Source organism: Bubalus bubalis, chromosome 8, assembly GCF_019923935.1.
Source record: "Bubalus bubalis isolate 160015118507 breed Murrah chromosome 8, NDDB_SH_1, whole genome shotgun sequence".
In the NCBI taxonomy this organism is placed as follows: domain Eukaryota; kingdom Metazoa; phylum Chordata; class Mammalia; order Artiodactyla; family Bovidae; genus Bubalus; species Bubalus bubalis.
In genome coordinates, this window is record NC_059164.1 from 53,472,924 (window position 1) to 53,499,423 (window position 26,500).

General features: G+C 35.9%; 1 protein-coding gene across 14 annotated transcripts in view; it reads right to left on the reverse strand.

The window, feature by feature from the left end:
- Positions 1–26,500, reverse strand: part of FOXP2 (forkhead box P2) — a 661,296-nt gene that overhangs the window by 53,352 nt on the left and 581,444 nt on the right. For 10 of the 14 annotated variants that reach the window (XM_044946650.2, XM_044946649.2, XM_044946651.2 and 7 more), the window contains 4 exons: positions 25,220–25,429; positions 23,554–23,716; positions 5,413–5,626; positions 3,523–3,627 (listed from right to left, as the gene is read on the reverse strand). In XM_044946650.2, coding sequence (XP_044802585.1) covers positions 3,523–3,627; positions 5,413–5,626; positions 23,554–23,716; positions 25,220–25,429 — 692 coding nt within the window. The remainder of the gene's footprint in view (positions 1–3,522; positions 3,628–5,412; positions 5,627–23,553; positions 23,717–25,219; positions 25,430–26,500) is intronic. The other 4 variants (XM_044946657.2, XM_044946659.2, XM_044946656.2 and 1 more) reach the window with 3 other exon arrangements.

Here is a 26,500-nt window from a genome sequence, read left to right on the forward strand (position 1 = left end):
TTGCATCAAGCTTTTTATGTTTAAACACTGACAGGAGTTTAAATACAAAATGTTAGCTGTCACTATTCATTTAGCTGATTATGTGAGATGCCTTAGTTTTGAGAGATGGGGGCACTGTCACCAAAAGAAACAACATTCTGACAAGTTCAAAGAATGCCTTCTTGAGGTCATAATTTTGTAGCCACGCTGCCTAGTCAAAGACAAAGAAATAGACAATACACACTAAGTAAGAGCATAATTTTTAGAGTAGTCAGCTGCAAGAAAAAAAAGATAACATCTTTCCATTAAATATTCTGTCTCTACTACCTTTTCTATTGCTTTTTATATAGTGTTAAACCTTAAAATAGTAAGCTTTGCAATAGACCTAACTCATTTCATCAACTAATTACTCTTTAATAGACTGATATTTTATTGACACTAACCATTTTGCCTTTCTTCAAAGAATATTTCTATCTTTGTATCTCAGACCACATTTTGTTTATTGGCATCTGCACATGCAAGTTCAAAAACACTTGTCTGCCAACTTGAGTGTTATATATTGTAAACCTTTTGGTTTAAGCTCTTACAAGTCAATCCATCTATTACATTTAGCTGACATAGGGCCAATGGAATGATAATTAATTTTGCAGACAAACTACACTAAAGTTTTGTTGGATATTATTACACCTTGACATTTATAAGACAATAATGAAGAACTAGTATCAAATCCTTTTAGTGATCTTAGATCCTCAAAGAGTGACTAGAAAAATGGTTACCTTCTCTGAACACCTACTTCACAGTAATTCATTTTCCTAGACACCTTTTAATCTAGAATTTCTTTTTTATCTTTTAGTTTTCTATTTTTCTGCTTTCATCTTTGCTGTTATAAATAACAGTTTCTAATTTAGTCTTATTTTTTATCCAATAGAAAAAAAAACCTCATTGAATATTGAAGCATACATATTATGCATATGTATACATGGCTAAGAATATGTATGTTATTCATAAGCAATTGTCCTCTGATGGCTTTTTATTTGGTGCTGGGCAAAAATAGAGGAATTCTACCACTTTTTATAGTGATGCAATGTGAGAAAGCGAGTTTGGGACTCAATATATTTTCTACTATCCTTTGCTATTAAACATATGCAGGATAAATAGTAATAATGGATAGTTTCCTTTACTTGATCCAGACAACGGATAAGTTGTCTGATACCAAAGTACAGCTCAAGCTATACAGTTTATTTCTAGTGCATTTTAGAAATAAAAATGCCACAGAATTTTCTCAAAAAACTTTTATAACAAACACTGGGTACCAAATTTCTGGAGAATGTATGTACAAAAAACTTGAGAATTAAAAACTTTACAGCTTTTGGACTTGCCTGACATTTTTCCCTCCAAGACTCTCTATTCTCTCCATTACTGCAAAAGAAAAGCAAAATCTTCTTTCCAAGAAAATCTGTATTAACGGTAATGCCTTCTTCAATTCACTTTCCACACAGACACTAAATCAACTTTTTTTTCCTGAGTAACTGAAATTAATTTAATAAAATATATCATTTTATTTCTCTTCAAATTTCCCATACACATCAAGAAAAAGACAATACCAGTATAAAAATACATTAAATTAAAATTTCATTTTAGTACCATACACTGGCATTAGCTCTATTAACAGAAGCTATCACATTCATTTGACTTAGAGAATCTAAGCATATCACGACAAAAATGGACTAAAAGGAGGACCTTAAAATCTACCGTCATTTGCTCTGTCATCCCTATAAAGTTAATGGGCTGGAAAAATGGTCAGTCTTTGGAACCAAAGTTGATATTTAATTGAAAGGAAATGCCTTTTTAATTGTAACTTCTTCAGTTTTATTTTTAAATACTAGCATGAATATGAAAAAGACTCATGGAGGGTAAAATGAGAGTTCATATTTATACAAATTTGAGATGAATAAAAATGTTTATTTCCATGTGCTATAAAGGAAATTATATTGAAAGATATATATTTTTTCTTAAAGCTTTATTTTGAATTTTGCTAGAAATAACAACTTAGAGCAATAAAATGTATGATGACTGAGCTATAAGGCTTAAATTGCTGTTCTTAAGAAATAGCAGCAAAAGTCCTCTAAATAATCTTAATGATAAAGAATAATATCTTAATCAGAACTAATATATTCAAATGAAGAAATATGAAATTAGTTCTTCAATGAATGAATATTCTTATGTTCTGTCCTTGTTTTAACAAATATTATTTTTCTTAGATAAGAAATTAGGCAAATTTAGCAAAGTTGCCTAATATTTTAAGGGCTCTTTTTGCTTAGAACATTTGAATCAGCTTCCTACCCAACAAAATGGCAGCTCACAACTATTCTGGATAGTGCAAATCTACGATTAAGGCCATGTACAAAGTCCACAGTAATACAGGAAGCATTTTTTTTTTCCTTTAATTGGTCAGAAATTTTAAAAAAAGGTTAAAAAATTCCTTGTGGAAGTCTTCGTGTAATTCGGTTATACAGTTACTATGATGCCAAGTACTTGTGCCTTGCTGTTAAGGTGCTTCTGCTCTATACCCTGTAGTATACCATTTGTAAACACATCTTTTTGATGTTTCTGCCAACATCCTGGCAACAAAGCAATGCAATTTCAAATGAGCTAATTAACTTAATTGTTGATGAAGCATGAAACAGTTCATTGACCCTGTTAGCTGCTCCATGACAACATAAGAGTCTCAGCCTGTGAAGTTACTCATCTCCATAAACCTATCTGTAGCTCTGTTTAGATCTCTTGCAGTCTGAAATTGTGGGTGGAAAATGATTCATGAAAGATGCATATTCTCACTTGAAAAAGAACCTCTTATGAATTAAAAAATATATTATCACTGTATGAAGAAATTAAGGATATACAAAGTTTTGATTTTAAGTTAGAGAAGCCTTACAATATAAACAAATAAGCTTAGGGCCAGGTATGTTGCTTTATGATTCTCAGGGCAACAAGTCACAACATGGAAAAAATACAGCTATCTTAAAATTTTAGCTACGATTAACTTTCAGTTTTTTATTCTTACTAAATAAATACATTAAACATTATTTAAAGTAAGAAATAAAAATTCTGCAATAAAAATAAGCCTTTAAAATGTGTATTTTGTTTAAATATATGTGTGTCTCTATACACGTACACACACACAGACACACGCACATATGACTTTTCACATAATCTTACTGAAAATTTTTATAGAAACCTTGAAATTTAAGTGAATTCTACAAACATATCTTTCGATCATTAATGACACTATTATAGTAGGCTACTTTTTATTATTCATTCAAAGACCTTTTGTGAAATTTTCTCATGAAAAGTAAAGATGAAGAGTTAACCTTCTTAGCCTGAGTTTGCTAATCCACTTGTTGAAATACACAGAAAACATACAGAGTGCCTTAGGATGGACCTTTACTTTCTTTCTTCAGCTTTCTTTTGCTTATTTACAGCAAAATTGTGTAAAACTCCCATATAATCCACTCCTTCTGCTAAAAAAAGTAAAAAACCTACTTTAAAAACTGTCCAAAATCTTCACAAATGCTTTCACAGCCTGGCCATTTGCAAACTCCATGGCCGTAGAGAGTGTGAGAGGCCCCAGTCTCCTCATGTGACGAGCTGTAGCAAAAGAACACGATGTCAGATTCATCTCAAAAAGCCATAATCATTGCAGGCTGCTAGCGCCTGTCAGGTTACGATCAGTGACAAACAGGTCAAAACAGGTCAATTCAGCTCAGAGCAGTCAGAAAAATTTAATCGTTCTATTGAATAGTTCAACTGCCAAGGCTAGATGATGTTCCAATTAGAGGAGAAATAAAGCCAAAGATGACTGTTAATAAAGGATGAAAAACTAAGAGGACTGTATAATATCATATGCTAATGCTGCCACATGACCTTAATGTAACATTTACCTCTAAATAAAAATATATATTCATATGTGGTCAAGTGAAGAAAAAAAAATGTGTTTTTAAGAAAGTAATAGGAAAATCACCACAAGATTTTTGAAATGCTCTTTTTAGAGATAATATGGACCTTCAGAATCATTTACATTGTTTAATATTTATGTGTGAATCATATATATTTCTGCTAGTTACAGTTGATCAAAAAATTCTACTTTGGAATGGTATTCATTAGCTATCTCTTTTATAATTATCCAAGACTTTTGATAAGTGAGTATTGTATCAGATAGATCCTAGAGACATCAACCAACTTCTGAAGTATGTAATCATCAAATTACTCTCAATTAAAGCAACAGCATGAAAGCATTCAAAAGCACACCATTTTACAGTAATGAAATCTAACAAGAAAAAATGTTCATGATACTCCAAGAAAAACCAAAAACATCACCAAATTATAGCATTCTATTTTAAACTGTACTGTATAATTGCATGTTTCTTTGAAAAAATACTTGTTTATGAGAAAAGAATTTATTGCAGACAGGCAGGTATTCACATTGCAGAACACTCACTGTCAATCCAATACATTGAAATATGAATTTTATAACTCTACATCATATGGGATTAAGCCACTCTGTAAAGAAATCCTGTACTTATGTTCCATCTTTTAAAATGTATTTTTCACTAAGCAATATTTTGCCTTATATATTTTATGTAAATCACATTAAAGGATCTGATTAGGTTACCATATGCCTGCTTAAATAGTTAAATGGATAAAAAGTATATGGGTATTCCTTTAACAAAGGTACTTTTTATACAACCAAAAACACTAAGTTGAAAAAAATGATCTAATATAATGTACTTAGTGTCGGTAACTGAAACCAAATTTTTCTTTATGAATTTTCATGCAAATTTATCCAGGGTGTTACCATAAGTTCATTTTAATTATATATTTATAATTCCATCATGCCACAAAAACAAAAAAGACAAACCAGATCTTCCTTCTTCTGGTTTATGATACCTGTGTTTATATGCTTATGTATATCTATTCTCTGATTTCTAAGCACATGGTTGTAACATATATTAACGGGGATATCTATATATGTATGTATATATACATATATATATACACACACATGCATCTTTAATGATTTGAAACTCATTCTTAAGTTTTAAAATGGTAAGAAGATTCTCATTTCAGCAATCAGGTTAATCATAGCATCTTAGCCATAAAACTATATTGACACAATAATTCTACATGCACTTATTATAAAATAACTTTCTTCAGGAAATTCCCCATTATATCCATCAAATTGCTGGTATTTGAGCTGTTTTTTTTTTTTTTTTTCTGATGAAATAATATATAAGATAATTTAAAAGTTTCTACCTATTTAATTTGGGTCCTACACATTCTATCTCTGTTAAGTACAAATCATTATTTTTAGTGTTACAAATAGTAAAAGTAAAATTTGGTGATAAGTAACAAAATATATGTCATGAAATTTACCTGTCTCGCCTTGCATTTAGAACTGAAGACTGTCCATTCACTATGGTATGATGGGTTATTGGTGGTGATGCTTTGGAAGTGGTGGAGGAGGTAGTCGAGGAGGAATTGTTAGTAGTGAGGTCTAGCCCTCCATGCTTAATGCCATTGTCTTCCATACTGTGAACTCCAGTCACTTCTTTCCATAACTGCTGAATTTCGGCAGGACTTAAGCCAGCTATAAAATGAAAGGAAGCCCCACTAATATAACAAAGTAAAGTTCATATAATGACCTTAGTATTATTACTGGATTAATGCAAACAACAAAAGTGATGTTACCAGAATTATTAATATATGATGATAAATCAGTTTTACGTCATCATCACTATATTTTTTATCTTCGATAATCATTTATCTGTTAAAGACTATCAAATCAAGAACAGTACTAGAAATAATACTATTGGGGCTAATATCAAGGATCAGTTGAAAAAACACAGCAAGTTCCATTTGAAAATTAAAGTACTGGACTTTCAACAGTATTAAAATTAAAATTATTGGACCTTTATTTATTGCTAGTATCAGTGAGGAACTAAAAGACAAAGACACTTGGAAATAACACATATAAAAAGAAATTTAAAAAAAAAAGAAGTAAGGAGGAAAACACAAATGTCAGGGGAAAACAGTCAACACTCAAAAGAAAAATACATTTGAGAATTATCGAGGTATTTTGATCTTTCTCAGAGAGGCAAAGGAAGTAACTGAATTTCATTTTCAAGTGCTAAATAAGCCAATATGTTTACTTAAATGGATCAATTAAGCATATAATATCTAAATTTCTCCTCCATTTTATGACTGACAGAACAAATCAAATACTCATTTTAAACAACTTTCTGGTTCAGATTATGCAAATTTACCTGATTTATGAGAAATGAAAAGAGAAACCTTAGGTTGCTATGCTTATCACAATTTCAAACAGACAGTTTTACCAAAAGCTGTCATTTTGGTGATTCTGGCGCCTCAAGATTTTAAGACATGTCCTGAGACTGAAGAAATGACAGGATAGCTCAGATTCTCAACATTATTAAAAGTTAATTTTTTTCTATAAAAAGAGGATGGGTTAATAAAGAAAGGTATTTCTGTTACAAAGGAAATACTTTCTATATAAAGATCATTAACGACTAATTTAATTCTAGCTTTAACCTAAGATTCTGAAACTTTTATGGCTGTGACTTTCTGTTACCTGGCTGCATGTGTTTAGGTGTCTTAACAGCAAAACTCCATGAGCAAATCCTTTTCTGTGGAGCATCAACGCATCCTCTGGATTAGAACTTTCACTGTCTCGTCTGCTGCCTCTCTGCTCCACTGTCACTTCTTGCCTAGACACTGCTACAGCTTCCTGACTGTCTTCCTGTTTTCACCTTGCCTTTGGATAATTTACTTTTCATCTATCAGCCCAAAGTTCTCTCTCTAAAAGTAAATTAAACCATGACACTTTCCCAGCAAAGCCTCTAATGGCTTCTGAGAACACTTAGAAGAGAAAAAAAAAAAAAAAAACTTACTGCAGCCTATGAGGAGCTGGCACTTATTTTTTATTTTTATGTTACATGCATTTTCCTTATAATTAAAGGAAGTTTGAAATTTATGAGTAAAAGGTTTCATTTATCCCTTCTTTTTGAATTTCTTTCCTGTTTAGGTCACCACAGAGTACTGAATAGGGTTCCCTGAACTAAACAGTACCTTCTCATTAGTTATCTACTTATATTTTGTTTCAATAGTGTCTACATGTCAATCCCAATCTCCCAATTCATCCCACCACCTCCTTTTCCCCACTTGGTGTTCATAATTTGTTCTCTACGTCGGTGTCTCAATTTCTCTTTCACAAATAAGATAATCTATAGAATTTTTCTAGATTCCACATATATGTGTTAATAAATGATATCTGCTTTTCTCTTTTCGACTTAATTTCACTCTGTATGATAGTCTCTAGGTCCATGCACATCTCTACAAATGACCCAATTTCATTTCTTTTTATGGCTGAGTAATATTGCTTTGTACATATATACCACATCTTCTTTATCCTTTCCTCTGTTGTTGAATATTTAGGTTGCTCCCATGTCCTAGCTATTTTAAATAATGCTGCAATGAACACTGGGGTGATTGTTTTTTTCTGAATTATGGTTTTCTCTAGGTATATTTCCAGTAATGGGACGGCTGGGTCATATGGTAGTTGTATTTTCAGTATATTATCTGATTGTTATCTATGTCTCTGACCTCACCCATCACCGTCTCTCTCCATTTCATTCTATTACACGGGCCTTCTGCTATTTCTCGAATGCATCAAATATTTGCTTCCTTTCAAGCTTTTGCTCCAGCTATTCCCACAACCTAGGCCACTCTCTGGGTGCAAATCTTCTCACAGCTTCCTCCCTCCCTTCATTTAGGTAGCTCAAAGGTCACTTCCTGTGAGAGGTTTTTCAACACACTATCAACCACTGCCCTTCCCTACCTGCCTTTTATCACGACCTATCTACTGTCTTTTTCTTTAGAGCATTTACCATCCCTAAACTTTATTATTTGTTTTACAGTCTCCCTCCACCATTTACTAGGAGCAAGAATTTCTTTCTTTACTGGGAGACACTCAGTTCCTAAAACATTGCCTAGTATGTGCTCAGTAGTTGTTGATTTAATTTATTAAAACAGGTTCATACAGTTCTGAAAGACATCTTGGTTACTATCATACATAAATGTTCTGTTAAAGGGCATACTATTGTGGGTTGGCCAAAAACCCTAAAAAAATTTGTTAGGGTTTTTCCATAACATCTCCTGGAAGAACCTGAATGAACTTTTTGGCCAACCCAATATTTATGAGTATTGCTTTCTGGCAAGGCAAAAGTCTAAAGAATTATAAATGGTACCATTTGATTTTACCAGATTAAGTGGCTAGTAACATTTTATATTTTGGCTAAAGACATATATTTCTGAGACTATAGTTAAGATGTTAATAATAATTTAGCTTTCAGATTTTATTAATAACTTTGGTTACCTACATATCCACTTACCTTAAAGCAGAATTCTATTATACTGTTCATTTGCATTGAAAATTAGTGGTACTACCATGGTATCACAATGATAGGATAATAAACAGAAGGCATGTAAACATTTGATAATCAGTCCAAATAATGGTCCTTAATTAACAGAATATTATATTTTAACAATATTAAATATTTATATTTTAAATATTTAATGTTTAAATATTTTAAATATTACAGATAAGGGACAGAGAAAAATAATGTCGAAAAGGGATTTCTGTTAGCAAGAATGGCTTCCCAAAGACTTTACATATTCAAATCACTTGGGGATCCTTTAAAAGTTTTAGTGCTCTGACCACAGCCCCACCAAATTAAATCATAATTACTGAAGTCAGAACACAGGCATCAGTAGTTTTTGAAGCTCCGTAGATTACTCCAATTGCAGATAACTGGGGAACTGAGGTTCGTGACATTGTACAGGAGACAGGGATCAAGACCATCCCCATGGAAAAGAAATGCAAAAATGCAAAATGGCTGTCTGGGGAGTTCTTCCAAATAGCTGTGAAAAGAAGAGAAGCACAAAGCACAAAAGAAAAGGAAAGATAAGCATCTGAATGCAAAGTTCCAAAGAATAGCAAGAAGAGATAAGAAAGTCTTCCTCAGCGATCAATGCAAAGAAATAGAGGAAAACAACAGAATGGGAAAGCCTAGAGATCACTTCAAAAAAATGAGAGATACCAAGGGAACATTTCATGCAAAGATGGGCTCGATAAAGGACAGAAATGGTATGGACCTAACAGAAGCAGAAGATATTAAGACGAGGTGGCAAGAATACACAGAAACTGTACAAAAAAGATCTTCACAACCCAGATAGTCACAATGGTGTGATCACTGACCTAGAGCCAGACATCCTGGAATGTGAAGTCAAGTGGGCCTTAAAAGCATCACTACGAACAAAGCTAGTGGAGGTGATGGAATTCCAGTTGAGCTCTTTCAAATCCTGAAAGATGATGCTGTGAAAGTGCTTCACTCAATATGCCAGCAAATTTGGAAAACTCAGCAGTGGCCACAGGACTGGAAAAGGTCAGTTTTCATTCCAATCCCAAAGAATGCTCAAACTACCCCACAATTGTACTCATCTCACACGCTAGTAAAGTAATGCTCAAAATTCTCCAAGCCAGGCTTCAGCAATATGTGAACCGTGAACTTCCAGATGTTCAAGCTGGTTTTAGAAAAGGCAGAGGAACCAGAGACCAAATTGCCAACATCCACTGGATCATGGAAAAAGCAAGCGAGTTCCAGAAAACATCTATTTCTGCTTTATTGACTATGCCAAAGCCTTTGACTATGTGGATCACAATAAACTGTGGAAAATTCTAAAAGACATGGGAATACCAGACCACCTGATCTGCCTCTTGAGAAATTTGTATGCAGGTCAGGAAGCAACAGTTAGAACTGGACATGGAACAGCAGACTGGTTCCAAATAGGAAAAGGAGTATGTCAAGGCTGTATATTATCACTCTGCTGATTTAACTTATATGTAGAGTACATCATGAGAAATGCTGGGCTGGAAGAAGCACAAGCTGGAATCAAGATTGCCGGGAGCAATATCAATAACCTCAGATATGCAGATGATACCACCCTTATGGCAGAAAGTGAAGAGGAACTAAAAAGCCTTGATGAAGGTGAAAGAGGAGAGTGAAAAAGTTGGCTTAAAACTCAACATTCAGAAAACGAAGATCATGGCATCCGGTCCCATCACTTCATGGGAAATAGATGGGGAAATGGTGGAAACAGTGCCAGACTTTATTTTTTTGAGCTTCAAAATCACTGCAGATGGTGACTGTAGCCATGAAATTAAAAGACACTTACTCCTTGGAAGAAAAGTTATGACCAACCTAGATAGAATATTGAAAAGCAGAGACATTACTTTGCCAACAAAGGTCCGTCTAGTCAAGGCTATGGTTTTTCCAGTGGTCATGTATGGATGTGAGAGTTGGACTGTGAAGAAGGCTGAGCAACGAAGAATTGATGCTTTTGAACTGTGGTGTTGGAGAAGACTCTTGAGAGTCCCTTGGACTGCAAGGAGATCCAACCAGTCCATTCTGAAGATTAGCCCTGGGATTTCTTTGGAAGGAATGATGCTAAAGCTGAAACTCCAGTACTTTGGCCACTTGATGTGAAGAGTTGACTCATTGGAAAAGACTCTGATGCTGGGAGGGATTGTGGGCAGGAGGAGAAGGGGAGGACAAAGGATGAGGTGGCTGGATGGCATCACTGACTCGATGGACATGAGTTTGAGTGAACTCCAGGAGTTGTGATGGACAGGGAGGCCTGGCATGCTGCGATTCATGGGGTTGCAAAGAGTCGGACACGACTGAGCGACTGAACTGAACTGAGATTACTCCAGTTGCAGATAATCGGGTGGGGAGGGGAGCATTTTTAAAAAGTAAACTAACACACTGCTCATGAGACAACATTTTCACATCAACTTGCTTAGTTTTTTTCTGTGGATATAAAACTATTTTAAAATATGAAACAACTAGCTGATCAACTTTGTGCCATTTTGTAGGTTTCATGAGTTTTTTTTAATGTTTTGATGATTTGCAAGAATTAATTCACTTTTTCAGTCAGCATTATAACAAAGTCAGCATTGTATTCTACGGAACAGTACTCCCTAAATGCTGTAAGACTAAGAGATCTCAGAGATCTGTTATCTCAATTTAGGAGACCCATGGCTTATGTTAGCAAGTAAAACAGTTCTGAGATGTTTAGTAACAGAGATATCTTAGATTTCTTTCTTTAACTCAGTGTTTTTCAAATATGTAAGGAAAAAATAACTCAATAAATTATTTTTATAATTACACTAATTTATTTCAGTATCAAATACTAAGTACAGTACAAATACTAATACAGTACAAATACTAAGGCTTAGGATTCAAGTGATCTCTAGCCCAGATCTCTTCCTTGAATTGCAGGCTTATTTGACATCTCACTGTAACACTAACAGATTCTCCAGTCTTAGGTGTTCAAAACTGCTGCTGCTGCTGCTAAGTCACTTCAGTCGTGTCTGACTCTTTGCGACCCCATAGACGGCAGCCCACCAGGCTCCCCTGTCCCTGGGATTCTCCAGGCAAGAATACTGGAGTGGGTTGCCATTTCCTTCTCCAATGCATGAAGGTGAAAAGTGAAAGTGAAGTCGCTCAGTCCTGTCCGACTCTGAGCGATCCCATGGACTGCAGCCTGCTGGGCTCCTCTGTCCATGGGATTTTCCAGGCAAGAGAACTAGAGTGGGGTGCCATCGCCTTCTCCTTGTTCAAAACTAAGCTCCTGTTTATACAGTTCCTCTGGCTCCAACTCACTCCTCTGGCAGGTTTCTTTGTCTGATTTATTAACAGATATACATATATATATATATATAGTGCTACTCATATGTCAATCAATTTTGCAAAGCCTTCATACATGATAACTGATGTAATGCCCAACCACTATCATCTTTACTTTCATTTTAGAGATGAGGACACTGAAGTACAGGAAAATTAATTAACTTGTTCAAGAGCACCCTCACATTTCCAAGGTCACAACTCACATAGCCCCTTCCCAGGACCACTTCCCTGGCTATCTTGTGTACAAGTTCAACTTCACCCATATCATATGGTTGCTTAAGCATCTCTTATCCTTGCTTTTTCATTTTTCTCCTTAGCAGTTACCACTATATACTTTATTTGTTGTCTGTCTTCTTCTTTAAAAGGTAAGTTTTATAATGGCAGGGTTTACTATCGGTTATTGTCAAAGATTTATCCCCAGAGTCTATACAAGTGCCTGAAACAAGTGAAAATTCAATGAAGCTAAGTTAAAAGATCTGTTCAATTTGTCAGAACACTCGTGTACTGGCAAGCACAATCTGGGATCTGGGAATCAGTGGACTAGAGCATCATAGATTAATAATCAACATAAAATCTTAAGTGAAGATTATTCACTTTCCCTTAAAACAGTATTTCAAGGATGTATACATGCAATTAGTTTAGTCCAGTTGCTCAGTTGTCTCCGACTGTTTGCGACCCCCATGGACTGCAGCACGCTGGGCCTCCCTCTCCATTACCAACTCCTGGAGTTTACACAAACTCATGTCCATTGAGTCAGTGATGCCACCCAACCATCTCACCCTCTGTCGTCCCCTTCTCCTCCCACTTTAAATCTTTCCCAGCATCAGGGTCTTTTCCAATGAGTCAGTTCTTCGCATCAGGTAGCCAAGGTATTGGAGCTTCATCTTCAGTATAAGTCCTTCCAATGAATATTCAGGACTGATTTCCTTTAGGATGGACTTTATGGGATGGACTTTATAGGATGGACTTTATGATTTCCTTTAGGATCTCCTTGCAGTCCAAGGGACTCTCAAGAATCTTCTCCAACACACAGTTCAAAAGCATCCATTCTTTGTCGCTCAGCTTTCTTTATATCCAACTCTTACATCCATACATGACTACTGGAAAAACCATAGCTTTGACTAGACAGAATTTTGTTGGCAAAGTAATGTCTCTGCTTTTTAATATGCTGTCTAGGTTGGTCATAACTTTCCTTCCAAGGAGTAAGCGTCTTTTAATTTCATGACTGCAGTCACCATCTGCAGTGAGTTTGGAGCACCCAAAAATAAAGTCTCTCACTATTTCCACTGTTTCCCCATCTATTTGCCATGAAGTGATGGGACCAGATGCCATGATCTTCGTTTTCTGAATGTTGAGTTTTAAGCAAACTTTTTCACTCTCCTCTTTCACTTTCATCAAGACACTCTTTAGTTCTTCTTCGCTTTCTACCATAAGGGTTGTATCATCTACATATCTGAGATTATTGATATTTCTCCTGGCAATCTTGATTCCAGCTTGTGCTTCATCCAGCCCAGCATTTCTCATGATGTACTCTGCATATAAGTTAAATCAGCAGGGTGACAATATACAACCTTGATGTAATCCTTTCCCTATTTGGAACTAGTCTGTTGTTCCATGTTCAGTTCTAACTGTTGCTTCCTGACCTGCATATAGATTTCTCAAGAGGCAGGTCAGGTGGTCTGGTATTCCCATGTCTTTCAGAATTTTCCAGAGTTTGTTGTGATCCACACAGTCAAAGGCTTTGGCATAGGCTTAAAACAGAAGTAGATGTTTTTCTAGAACTCTCTTGCTTTTTCAATGATACAACATGTGTTGGCAATTTGATCTCTGGTTCCTCTGCCTTTTCTAAATCCAGCTTGAACATCTGGAAGTTCACAGTTCACGTACTGGTGAAGCCTGGCTTGGAGAATTTTGAGCATTACTTTGCTAGTGTGTGAGATGAGTGCAATTGTGTGGTAGCTTGAGCGTTCTTTGGCATTGTTTTTCTTTGGGATCGAAATGAAAACTGACCTTTCTCCTGTGGCCACTGCTGAGCTTTCCAAATTTGCTGGCATATTGAGTGTAGCACATTCACAGCATTACATTTTAGGATTGAAATAGCTTAACTGGAATTCTGTCACTCCACTAACTTTGTTAGTAGTGATGCTTCCTAAGGCCCACTTGACTTCACATTCTAGGATGTCTGGCTCTAGGTGAGTGATCACACCATCGTGACTATCTGGGTCTTGAAGATCTTTTTTGTATAGTTCTTCTGTGTATTCTTGACGCCTCTTCTTAGTATCTTCTGCTTCTGTTCAGTTCAGTTCAGTCATCAGTCATGTCCGACTCTTTGTGACTCCATGAATTGTGGCATACCAGGCCTCCCTGTTCATCACCAACTCCCGGAGTTTACCCAAACTCATGTCCATCGAGTCGATGATGCCATCCAGCCATCTCATCCTCTGTCATCCCCTTCTCCTCCTGCTCCCAATCCCTCCCAGCATCAGGGTCTTTTCCAATGAGTCAACTCTTTGCATGAGGTGGCCAAAGTACTGGAGTTTCAGCTTCAGCATCAGTCCTTCCAATGAACACCCAGGACTGATCTCCTTTACGATGGACTGGTTGGATCTCCTTGCAGTCTTCTGTTGCTGCTGCTGCTAAGTCGCTTCAGTTGTGTCCGACTCTGTGCGACCCCAGAGATGGCAGCCCACCAGGCTTCCCCGTCCCTGGGATTCTCTAGGCAAGAACACTGGAGTGGGTTGCCATTTCCTTCTCCAATGCATGAAAGTGAAAAGTGAAAGTGAAGTCGCTCAGTCATGTCCAACTCCTAGCAACCCCATGGACTGCAGCCCACCAGGCTCCTCCGTCCATGGGATTTTCCAGGCAAGAGTACTGGAGTGGGGTGCCATTGCCTTCTCTGAGTCTTCTGTTAGGTCCATACTATTTCTGTCCTTTATTGAGTTCATCTTTGCATGAAATGTTACCTTGGTATCTCTAATTTTCTTGAAGAGATCTCTGGTCTTTCCCATTCTATTGTTTTCCTCTATTTCTTTGCGTTGATCACTGAGGAAGGCTTTCTTATCTCTTCTTGCTATTCTTTGGTATTCTTCATTCAAATGGGTATATCTTTCCTTTTCTCCTTTGCCTTTTGCTTCTCTTCTTTTAAAGCTATTTGTAAGGCCTCCTCAGACAACCATTTTGTCTTTTTGTATTTCTTTTTCTTGAGGATGATCTTGATCCCTGCCTCCTGTACAATGTCATAAACCTCCAACCATAGTTCTTCAGGCACTCTGTCTATCAGATCGAATCCTTTGAATCTATTTCTCACTTCCACTGTATAATTGTAAGAGATTTGATTTAGGTCATACGTGAATGGTATAGCGGTTTCCCTACTCTTCAATTTAAGTCTGAATTTGGCAATAAGGAGATCATGATCTGAACCACAGTCAGCTCCTGGTCTTGTTTTTGCTGACTGTATAGAGCTTCTCCATCTTTGGCTGCAAAGAATATAATCATCCTGAGTTCAGTGTTGACCATCTGGTGATGTCCATGTGTAGAGTCTCCTCTGTGTTGTTGGAAGAGGGTGTTTGTTCTGACCAGTGTGTTCTTGTCACAAAACTCTATTAGCTTTTGCCCTGCTTCATTCTGTACTCCAAGGCAAAATTTGCCTGTTACGCCAGGTATTTCTTGACTTCCTACTTTTGCATTCCAGTCTCCTATAATGAAAAGGATATCATATTTGGGTGTTAGTTCTAGAAGGTCTTGTAGGTCTTCACAGAACCGTTCAACTTCAGCTTCTTCAGCATCACTGGTCAGGAGATAGACTTGGATTACTGTGATATTGAATGGTTTGCCTTGGAAATAAACAGAGATCATTCCTCATTTTTGAGATTGCATCCAGAACTCTTTTGTTTCAGAATCTTTTGTTGATTATGATGGCTACTCCATTTCTTCTAAGGGATTCTTGCCCACCATAGTAGATATAATGGTCATCTGAGTTAAAATCACCCATTCCAGTCCATTTTAGTTTGCTGATTCCTAAAATGTCTATGTTCACTCTTGCCATCTCCTGTTTGACCACTTCCAATTTGCCTTGACTCATAGACCTAACATTCCAGGTTCCCATGCATGATTGCTCTTTACAGCATCGGAGTTTACTTCCAACACCAGTCACATCCACAACTGGATGTTGTTTTTGCTTTGGCTCTGTCTCTTCATTCTTTCTGGAGTTTTTTTCCACTGACCTCCGGTAGCATATGGGGCACCTACTGACCTGGGGGGTTCATCTTTCAGTGTCCTATCTTTTTGCCTTTTCATACCATTCATTGGGTTCTCAAGGCAAGAATACTGAAGTGGTTTGCCATTCCCTTCTCCAGTGGACCACATTTTGTCAGAACTCTCCACCATGCCCCATCGTCTTGGGTGGCCCTACGTGGCATGGCTCATATTTTCATTGAGTTAGACAAGGCTGTGGTCCATGTGATACATACAATAGTTAGTAATACTAAAGTTTTAAAGTTATGTAATTAAAAAATTTCATGCCCATCAAAAAATTGAGAAACCCTATTTCCTTTTGTATGGTGACTTCGGTTTGTTGCTGTTCACTGCCAGTACTACAGACAAGCATTAAAAGGTTTCTTCTTTCAGGAGTTGAAAGAAAAACAATAATTTCTAATCAAATTCCATATAATACCACAGATAAATCAAGTAATTCTTTATTCCTAGAGTCAGAGTTTGTAGAGTAACTACTAGGTGCCAAGCACTGTGCTAAGAATTAATGAAAATTTGGTAATTCATATCTAGATTCACATCTAGATTATACATCCTTAGGGCACACACAATTTAAAAATTCCAGTGGTTTCACATACTGGTAAAAATTATTAATACATGAGCAGCTCTCTGACACTCAAAAATAAAAATAGTTCTTTCCATGTCCTTTTATTTTCTACATTCAGCAATAATTTTGTTATTAAATAAGTAATTTTAGTATGGTATTATGTAAAGTCAGTCTACTTGAATTAATTAATTTAATAATGGTCTGCTTATTTTTAGGGTTACTCAAAACTAAAAATAATAAAAGTATATTTTTGTACAGTATTGTATTATTCATATGTATATTGAACCAATCTGATATTAAATAATTTGAATTATTGAAATATTAATTTTTACTTTTCATCTTAAATTTTACAATTTGAAAAACCAGTATACACACATGGGCAAAATAACTGAATTGCAGAGAAGGGTATGCCTTGCAAACTTAAATTTCCATACTAGTCCTGACCTCTGTGTCCCCAGAACTCCTCTCCAGTGGCAACAATTATTGCAGTTGGTGAGCTGTCCTTCAGAGAGCCACGTGTTGATTTATAATTTGCCAAACCTAACATCTTTTGATCTGTATTTGACTAGGGGCTTACTATAACCTGCATGCAAAATGCCCATGTTTAAAATCTATTTTCAATGAGAGGTGTACCAAATAAACATTTTGTTCAAATGCTGAATTACAGGGAGTAAAACTAGTTTTTTTTTGCTGAAACTGAGACCAAAGGCAAGTATCTCAACCAAGGAAAGGAATTTCTAGGATACAGGAATACATCTGACATAAAAACTGCTCCTGCTATGATTTAACTATTAAATGTTCACAGTTTGATATTCTCTTACAAAAACAATGATTTCTCATTTTTCTTGATTATGATATCTTAATGTGGCAAAGTTTTACCACAACTCATAAAGAATTGACAAACAGAACTTTTTTAAAGACATATAACCTAAACATTAAATCCAATTTAATCTGTATCTTCCTATCTCATTTAAATTTTCTCAAAAACTAACTCAATATATTTTTAATAGTTCCCCATGTATTTATTTATCCCTGTTAGCTTTTTTAAAACCCAATTTTATTATTTTTTGAGTCAATTTTTTAAAACTTAAAAAAATAGTTTATTTTTGGCTCTGCTGGGTCTTTGTTGCTACATTGGCTTTTCTCTAGTTGCAGAAAATGGGCGCTACTCTCTAGCTGCTGTATGCTAGCTTCTCATTGCAGAGGCTTCTCGTTGCAGAGCACAGGCTGTAGGCTGTGGGCTTCAGCAGTGGCAACACATGGGCTCATTAGTTGCGGCTCCTGTTCTCTAGAGCACAGGCTCACTAGTTGCGGTGCATGGGCTTAACTGCTCTTCAGTATGTAGGATCTTCCCAGATCAGGGGTTGAACCTTTGTCTCCTGCATTAGCAGGCAGATTCTCTACCAATGAGCCACCAGGAAAGTCACCCTCAGTTAGTTTTTAATGCATAACAGCATTCACAGGTAACTTGCAAAGTTTTAGTACAACAACAATAAATTTTCATTCAAACTTTATCTCACTGATGGAGTTTCCAGGATGTAAAACTCCAAAGAAGATTTCTTTAAGTTATAAATAGAAGGTTTATTTGGTATGTGAAAGGGAATACTAAGATGGTAACAATAATTCTTCATGACTTACATTGTTCATAATGCTAGTACTATTACCCTTATTATATATATGTTCTATGTAAGCCTATTATCACAGATAAAGCAAAAAATTAAGGATGCCAGAGTGGTGTTGACATAGGAATTTGGCTATTTAGAGTTTCACAAGCAGAACATGAAGTCAAAGCCAAATAGCTGACTTTGACTGAACACTGATGCCAAAGATGAACTTCAGCAGAGTCCTGACTCAACATAAAGGACATTATTATACTTTATTTCAAAATATATCTTTTTTTTTTTAATTGTTCAACAGTTCTCTGATTCCAAGCTCATCTAGTTTGACAAATAGATTTTGTTAGTTCAAAATTGCACTGGTTTTTATCCAAAATTCCCTGTTAGGTCTCTCAGATTGGTAATGAAAATGTTTATTTTAGACAGGTATTATAAATTCAAAAATTTTTTAAAAGTTGGAATGAAACATATATGTATATGTGCGTATGTGTATACACACACATACATACACATATATGTATGTGTTTTTGTTGTTTGGTTGCTCAGTCATGTCCAACTCTTTGCATCCTCCTGGATTGTAGCCTACCAGGCTACTCTGTCCATGGGATTTCCCAGGCACAAATATTGGAGTGGATTGCCATTTCCTTCTCCAGGGTAAGTATGTGTATACATATGTAAGTTCTTGGAGTAATACTGAATTTGTGAATATATACTGTGTATTGGGATACACTGACCTCATCTTATGTCAAAAATATATATCAAAGTTTAAAGTACATGTCACAATAATTTCATTTTTTTTTAACCTTTTAATTTTTTAATCCTATTTAAGTACCATAGTAAACAAGGGTCAGTCAGTCAGTCAGTTCAGTTGCTCAGTCGTGTCTGACTCTTTGCGACCCCATGAATCACCGTATGCCAGGCCTCCCTGTCCATCACCAACTCCCGGAGTTTACCCCAAACTCATGTCCATCGAGTCAGTGATGCCATCCAGCCATCTCTGTCGTCCCCTTCTCCTCCTGCCCCCTCTTTTTCAATGAGTCAACTCTTTGCATGAGGTGGCCAAAGTACTGGAGTTTCAGCTTCAGCATCAGTCCTTCCAATGAACACCCAGGACTGATCTCCTTCAGAATGGACTGGTTGGATCTCCTTGCAGTCCAAGGGACTCTCAAGAGTTTTCTCCAACACCACAGTTCAAAAGCATCAATTCTTCAGTGCTCAGCTTTCTTCACAGTCCAACTCGCACACCCATACATGACCACTGGAAAAACAATAGCCTTGACTAGATGGACCTTTGTCGGCAAAGTAATGTCTCTGCTTTTTAATATTCTACCTAGGTTGGTCATAACTTTCCTTCCAAGGAGTAAGCGTCTTTTAATACTATGTCAAGAAGATATGTCACTAAATAATTATTAGTTGATATTTAAAGTACACTGTGCATTAAATACTTTTACAATCAGTAGTTTATTCTAGATGGATTTACAAATCCATCCTTTCTTATTTGACTTCTGTATACCAACAGTCACTCTATATACAAACTTAGAGATCATAATTTAATTGCCTTCTTCACATTAAAATCCAGGATTGTAGTAACTGTAGTAATGTTCATGATGACTTTAAATACTCAGTATTTAAAATGCCTTACTTTAAAATGTTAAAATATAACATTGCATCATTTTGCAACATAGAGAAAAATGTCTGTGAATCTCTTTATCAAAATTATAAATTTCTAGCGTCTAATTCTCATGCACAAATTTTTATACAGTTGAAAAAAGTCATAGCTTTAAAAGTAGTCTGAACAAGCTGTGTTAAATCATGAGGATAAATACTGCTAGTATAGCATATTTTTTAAGATACAATGAGACTATTATCATTGCATATTAATCCTACTTTGTTTTCATATGGTTATTATTTGTAACTAATTAGTCAACCAACCAAAAACCTCATGCAAAGTTAACTGAGAAGCTGTTAAAAAAATAATTAAAACATTTTTGTTCAAAACAGCCAGTAGCTGAGGCAAAGATTCAGCTTTTTTCCTTTTACAATTACTTTTTTACTTTCTCCCACTTTAACTTTGAAATTCCACAAGTGTGCTATGAACTCATGTTCCTTTAGTATAGCTGGTTTATCTGACACATTCCTTCTGAGTTTGGCTGATGAGTCTCCACAATGGCACTTCCCATACATTTATCTAAACAGTTGAAAACACAATGACGACTTCCATCTCTTTTGTTTGGACCTAGAGATTATCATACTAAGAGAAGTAAACCAGACAGAGAAAGACAAGTATCATATGATATCACTTATATGTGGAATCCAAATGAAAAATGACACAAATGAACTTATATATAAAACAGAAATAACCCCATAGACATAGAAAACAAATTTATGGTTACCAAAGGGGATAGGGGAGGGAGGATAAACTAGGAGTCTGGAAATATACATCACATTACTATACATAAAATAGATAACCAACAAGGACTTACTATATAGTACAGCAAACTACAGTCAATATTTTTTAATAACCTATGTGAGAAAAGAATCTGAAAAAGAATATATGTGTATATATATATTCTTCTATATATATTTTTGTGTGTATATATATATATATATATATATGAATCACTTAACACTTTAAACTATCACAACAGTGTAAGTCTACTATATTTCAATTAAAAAATTGTTTAAATCCATTTTCTGCTCAAACCAAGATTGCTCAAATGTTTTCAGTTTTACTTCTTTTCCCTCAGTATTTTCCATTCTGTGTGTTTTATTTCTCATGTATTTTGTGGAGATACAAATGGAAGAAAAGTAAGTGGTGATCAATCACTTTATATAGTAAAGAAATAGTGAATCATTATATTGTGTAACATCAGGGACTAACTCAGGGTTGTAAGTCAATCTTTTCATGATGTATGTAAGTCAAGTCACTATGCTGCATACCTTAAATTTATACAGTGCTGTATATAAATTATATCTCAAAAAAACTGGAAAAAAAAAACAAGAAAAACAAAGAAGATAATTCTATCAAAAAAAAAAAGCTCAGGAATAAGAGAAAGTTTTCATTTTAAAATTATTAGAATGGTTATATCATAATGAATTTCCTTGTTCACAAGGTATTTGTATGCTTGATTTTAAAGAATGCAGTTCAACAAATATATTTTATAGAAGTTACATTTTGTTTCTATGAGCATTTTAAACATTTTTTAAATGTTTGAATGGTTTTACTCAAATAAAATCATGCTGGTTTATTCCAATTCTCTTTGGAATGACACAGAAAAAATGGTTTTACTGCCTTGTTTTTCTTTCACAATTTAAACTTTATCTCTCTTGATTTCTTCAGAGTAATGCAATCAGGTGAATTAGAGTATCTAAAGTCAAATGAAAGAGGAATTCTGGAGAAATTAAGCCATAGAGATAGTAATTTGATAAATAAAGAGAAAAACATCTACCCTGGTATTTTTAACTTAATGTGCAACAAATAAAAACTTGAATATTTAAAAGGCTCTTCTTTTTTCTTTTTAATTTATTTATTGAAGGATAATTGCTTCACAGAATTTTGTTGTTTTCTGTCAAACCTCAACATGAATCAGCCATAGGTATACATGCATTCCCTCTGTTTTGAACCCCCTTCCCATCTCCCGCCCCATCCCACCCCTCTAGTTTGATACAGAGCCCCTGTTTGAGTTTTCTGAGTCATACAGCAAATCCCATTGGCTAGCTATTTGACATGTGGTAATGTAAATTTCCATGTTACTTGCCTAATTATAATTTTTTGGTACACTTAATCATTTTTTATTTTCTTCAGTGTCTCCTACAGAGGCAGAAAAATGCATAGCAAGTATTACTACAATGTGAGCTCCACTGGAACAAGCATAAATGATTTGAATTAAAGTTCATTTGGATTAAAGCTTATTCCAACAAAATCCTAATGGAAATTAGAATATGCTTTCCATTATATGTATAGATATATGAATTTTACCAGTATTGAGAATTTTAGCGCACAAAGAACCATTTTGTTTACTATTCTGTTTTCTTTTTTCACTTAGAACCCTTTCCATTTCCCCAAAGTTGAGTACAATAATGAATACATACAATTTTATATTTGTATGGTATTGTGTTATTGAATTATTAAAGTACATCCAAGTTTTTCTTATCAGAAAAATAAGAATACAACTGACAACTTTTTAAAGCTATAATTCATAATTATAGCAACATCATTTTAGAGAAAGGAGGATCAATATGGTCCAGGATGTATGAGGAGGTCCCCCAAGCATAACTTGGAATATTCTCTGTAGGAATACATAAAGCCTTCCTTTTATATGTAGGGATCTTAGTGTGCAGATTAGGAGTGTCTATCTTTTTCTTAGCAGTTGTTCACCAAAACTCCTATCAGCTCACTTATGTTAAATAGAGTGTTGTTAGCCTTCTCACTAATCCAATTCCCTGCAGATCTTCAGTATATATTTGATACCTTGAATTGTGCTGTTCTTACACATTTTCTTCTGTAGAACAAATAAATACACATTTAATATCTAACAAAGCACTTGAGCGCAGTTTACCAAACACTTAAAAAGCAGTGTGTAATAAAATCTCTGAGTCTCAAGACAAAGAGGCATGCAACCATGTTAACAATCATGTTTTTTTCAATTTTTATTTTATAAAAGGGTATAGTTGAATTACAATGTTGTCAGTTTCAGGTACTCAGCAAAGTGACTTAGTTATACATACACTGCTGCTGCTGCTGCTGCTAAGTCGCTTCAGGCATGTCTGACTCTGTGCGACCCCATAGACGGCAGCCCACTAGGCTCCTCTGTCCCTGGGATTCTCCAGGCAAGGACACAGGAGTGGCTTGCCATTTCCTTCTCCGAGTTATACATATATGCATCTATTCTTTTTCAGATTCTTTCCCCATATAGATTATTACAGAGTATAAGTAGAGTTCCCTATGCTATACAGTAGGTTTTTATAGATTATCTATTTTATATACAGTAGTATGTGCATCTAAATCACATACTCAAAACTTCTACTAACTTTGGGTTTTGCTTGTTCTCCTTTGTCCAGCTGCTTTACTTGTAAGATTAGGTTGAGATTTTTTTGTTTCCTGAGGTAAAACTGTGTTGCTGTAAACTTCCCTCTTAGAACTGCTTTTGCTGCCCTGGGAAGGTTTTAAGTCACTGTGTTCTTGTTTTCATAACAATCATGTTTTAATAATAAACATGAAGGTCATAAAAAATTTCTCAAGGTATAGTGCACACAGGCCACACAGTGATAGAAATGCAAGCTTAGAAATGACATGTGCACCATGTTTTGTATGTACCTTGAGGCAGCGACTGGACTGGAAGTGCCGCCTGGCCAGGTGGGATCGAGATGAGTCCCTGACGCTGAAGGCTGAGCAGATGCTGCTGCTGCTGGAGTTGTTGCATCTGGAGAAGCTGCTGCTGGAAGACAAGCTGCTGGGCTGCCAACTGCTGCTGCTGCTGCTGGTGTCAGAAAACCCAACCCAGTGAATGAAAGGCAGAGTCTGTGCAAACAGTTCTCGTATAGAAAAACACACACTCATTTCATTGCCCTGGTGCATTTGTGAATGGTCATCCCACCGTCAAAGTTCAAGGGAAGAATGTGAGCAAGCTCTAGATTTTCCGTTTTTTTTCAAATATTAACACAGCAGCAGAGAAAAGAGGATGGAACAAGGTCTAGAGAAAGTGTGTCACAATGGTTCAGACTTTTTAAATGGGCTTATTTCAGATGATAATAAATTTATTTATACTCAAAGAATGACACTTGATGGAAACAGTCAACTTCAACAGCACTTTTTATTTTTTTTCCAACTCAGTAAGTTTGATCTGCAGAAGTCCATGACCGTGGTCTCTAGTGATCTATTAGTAAACTGGGATGTAGCCTTCATAGGACAGGCCTGTTAGCTCCCTCACTTCCTCTTCTCTCTTACTGGAATATATTAAAGGCAGAATTATGTTCAAGGCCCCAAAACGTGCCCTTATTATAAGGAAAAGTATAAGTTCCAATTTTGTGAGGCATTACAAGACAAACCAGACTCCTTTTGGACTCAGGAGGGTATGAGAAGGCAGTCACACTTGAGAGAAAGACAAGCTGCTGTGGAAGACCTTTCCTTTTTAGTTTGGGAAAAAGAGAAACTTCTGATGCGCTCACTGGAAAACAGACTGCATAATGGAGCAAGTCATGTGGATTGCCCAAAGCCTCAGGAGAAATAAGGGAGCAATTTCTATTCTGTAGTTGATGGCTGTCTGAAATTCTATTCACAAATCCAAACAGAAACAAAGCCTCAGGGGGTCAAAACTGTTTCCTGTACGTTTGCATAATGGGCAGCTTGAAGACAACAGCTCTGATACCTGCTGATCAATTTAACTACTTCAACATGTTTTGTTTGTATTATGTTTATATTTGATGCAGTTTGCTGACAAGTGCAAGCTAGGCCTGAGAAGCCAGCTTGTCAGTTTGATTTATGAGCATATCAAACTGGAACTTTCTACTCGCCACTCCAAACCTACAGTAGCAGTCATTAATCAGGGGCCTGTGACTTTGAAATCTGTGCCCAACCACTTTCTCCGTTTTTCCCCCCACAACCCCCAATAACAGGCTCAATTTGCATGCATGTTCTCTGAGCTGCACCACTGAGAAAAATAAGGTTCCCTCACCAACTTAGATTCTCCGTGCATACAAGATAATCAGTACTTTGTCCACCACACAGCTTGCTCTTTGTACACTGTGATTCATTAGTGAACATTAGACGACAGCAGCATTGGATTATAACTCTCAAGTCCCATGCTACAAAAAAGGAGAACAGGAGAGTTCCACTGTCACTGCTATTAAGCTCAGTACAAATGTATAATAGTGCATCTTTGACAGCAAGAGCCTGGTGATAGGAAGACTAAAGACTGCCCTGGCCTCTCTGTGCCCTTCCCAACCTCGCGCTCCTCTGCATGGATGAGCTGGCCGGATCCTACCTCTTTTGCTTGCTTTCCAGGATGCTGTTGCTGCGGCTGCTGCTGTTGCTGCTGCTGTTGTTGCTGCTGCTGCTGTTGCTGCTGCTGCTGCTGTTGCTGTTGCTGCTGCTGCTGCTGCTGCTGTTGCTGCTGCTGCAAAAGCTGAAGATGTAACTGCTCTTGCTGTTTCTTGTAAAACTCTTGTAGTTGTTGCTGAATAAACCATTTTGACTTTAATAAATAAAGGCAAAAGTTGCATGTATTATAAACCTCCTAAACTCTTCTACACTGGATACAGGGTAGAGTCTCCATTAAGATTCATCTCACAAGAAAAACAACCAATATGCACTGGATTCCAGGAGACAAATCTACATACATCTTTTTTTTTTCCCAAGCCAGTTCTGAAACTTTGCAATTCAGAGTCCAAAATATCCTAAATGAAGGGGTATAGAAAAATCTGTATTCTAAAGTGCTAGAGCCAAATGAATAACCTAGATTATTATATCTGCCGTCTACTCTACCATTTATAAGAACCAACTACAGAGTTACGTAAGATTAGGGTGACCGGTTCTTACCAGAAAAAAACTGTAATCCATCAGATGGACAGAAGATCAGAGTTAGAAATATAAGCAGTTGGTCTGTGGTCACCATCACAGAACATAGCAAAGTAATTAAATCTATAAGAATTCAGGTAAAGCACATTATTTTCTCTATGAAAAATCAAGTCTATGACTAAAGTCCACTTCATATAAACTTGAGGCTCCAATAATATATATATATATATATTAGGAACATTAGTTTTTTTGTTATTTGAAAAAGATAAATCTCATGAATTGGTGGCTCAGCTGCTCAACTTTGTTATAATAAGTAGATACTTCTATTCCTAAATTCCAAATGAATTTTGAAAAGGAAAATTTGAGATGTTGCTTTCTCCATTGTAGCAGTAGGTCGGAATCACTTTCATCCTTATGTGAACTAAAAGGAGTATTGGAGGGTTAGGAATTTCAAAAAGAACAATTACCTGTAGGTCTCTTTGCACTTTTGCAGGCAAGTCTACAAATCCAATGCACCTAAGCATTTAAATATTTAAATATTGATTTATCTCATGTTGAAATGACACTTCTTTCGGCTCTTACTCTAGATGTTAATGACTTTAAAAAGACTAAGGGGTTTAAACTTTCCTAAGCAGTTCTGCAATTACAATGCTCTATGTATATTCCAGGATACAGACAGGTTGTCCTTTCCAGTGGAGAAAGAATTTGTCATTTATGCCCATGGCACTGTCAACACAGGTGCTAGTAT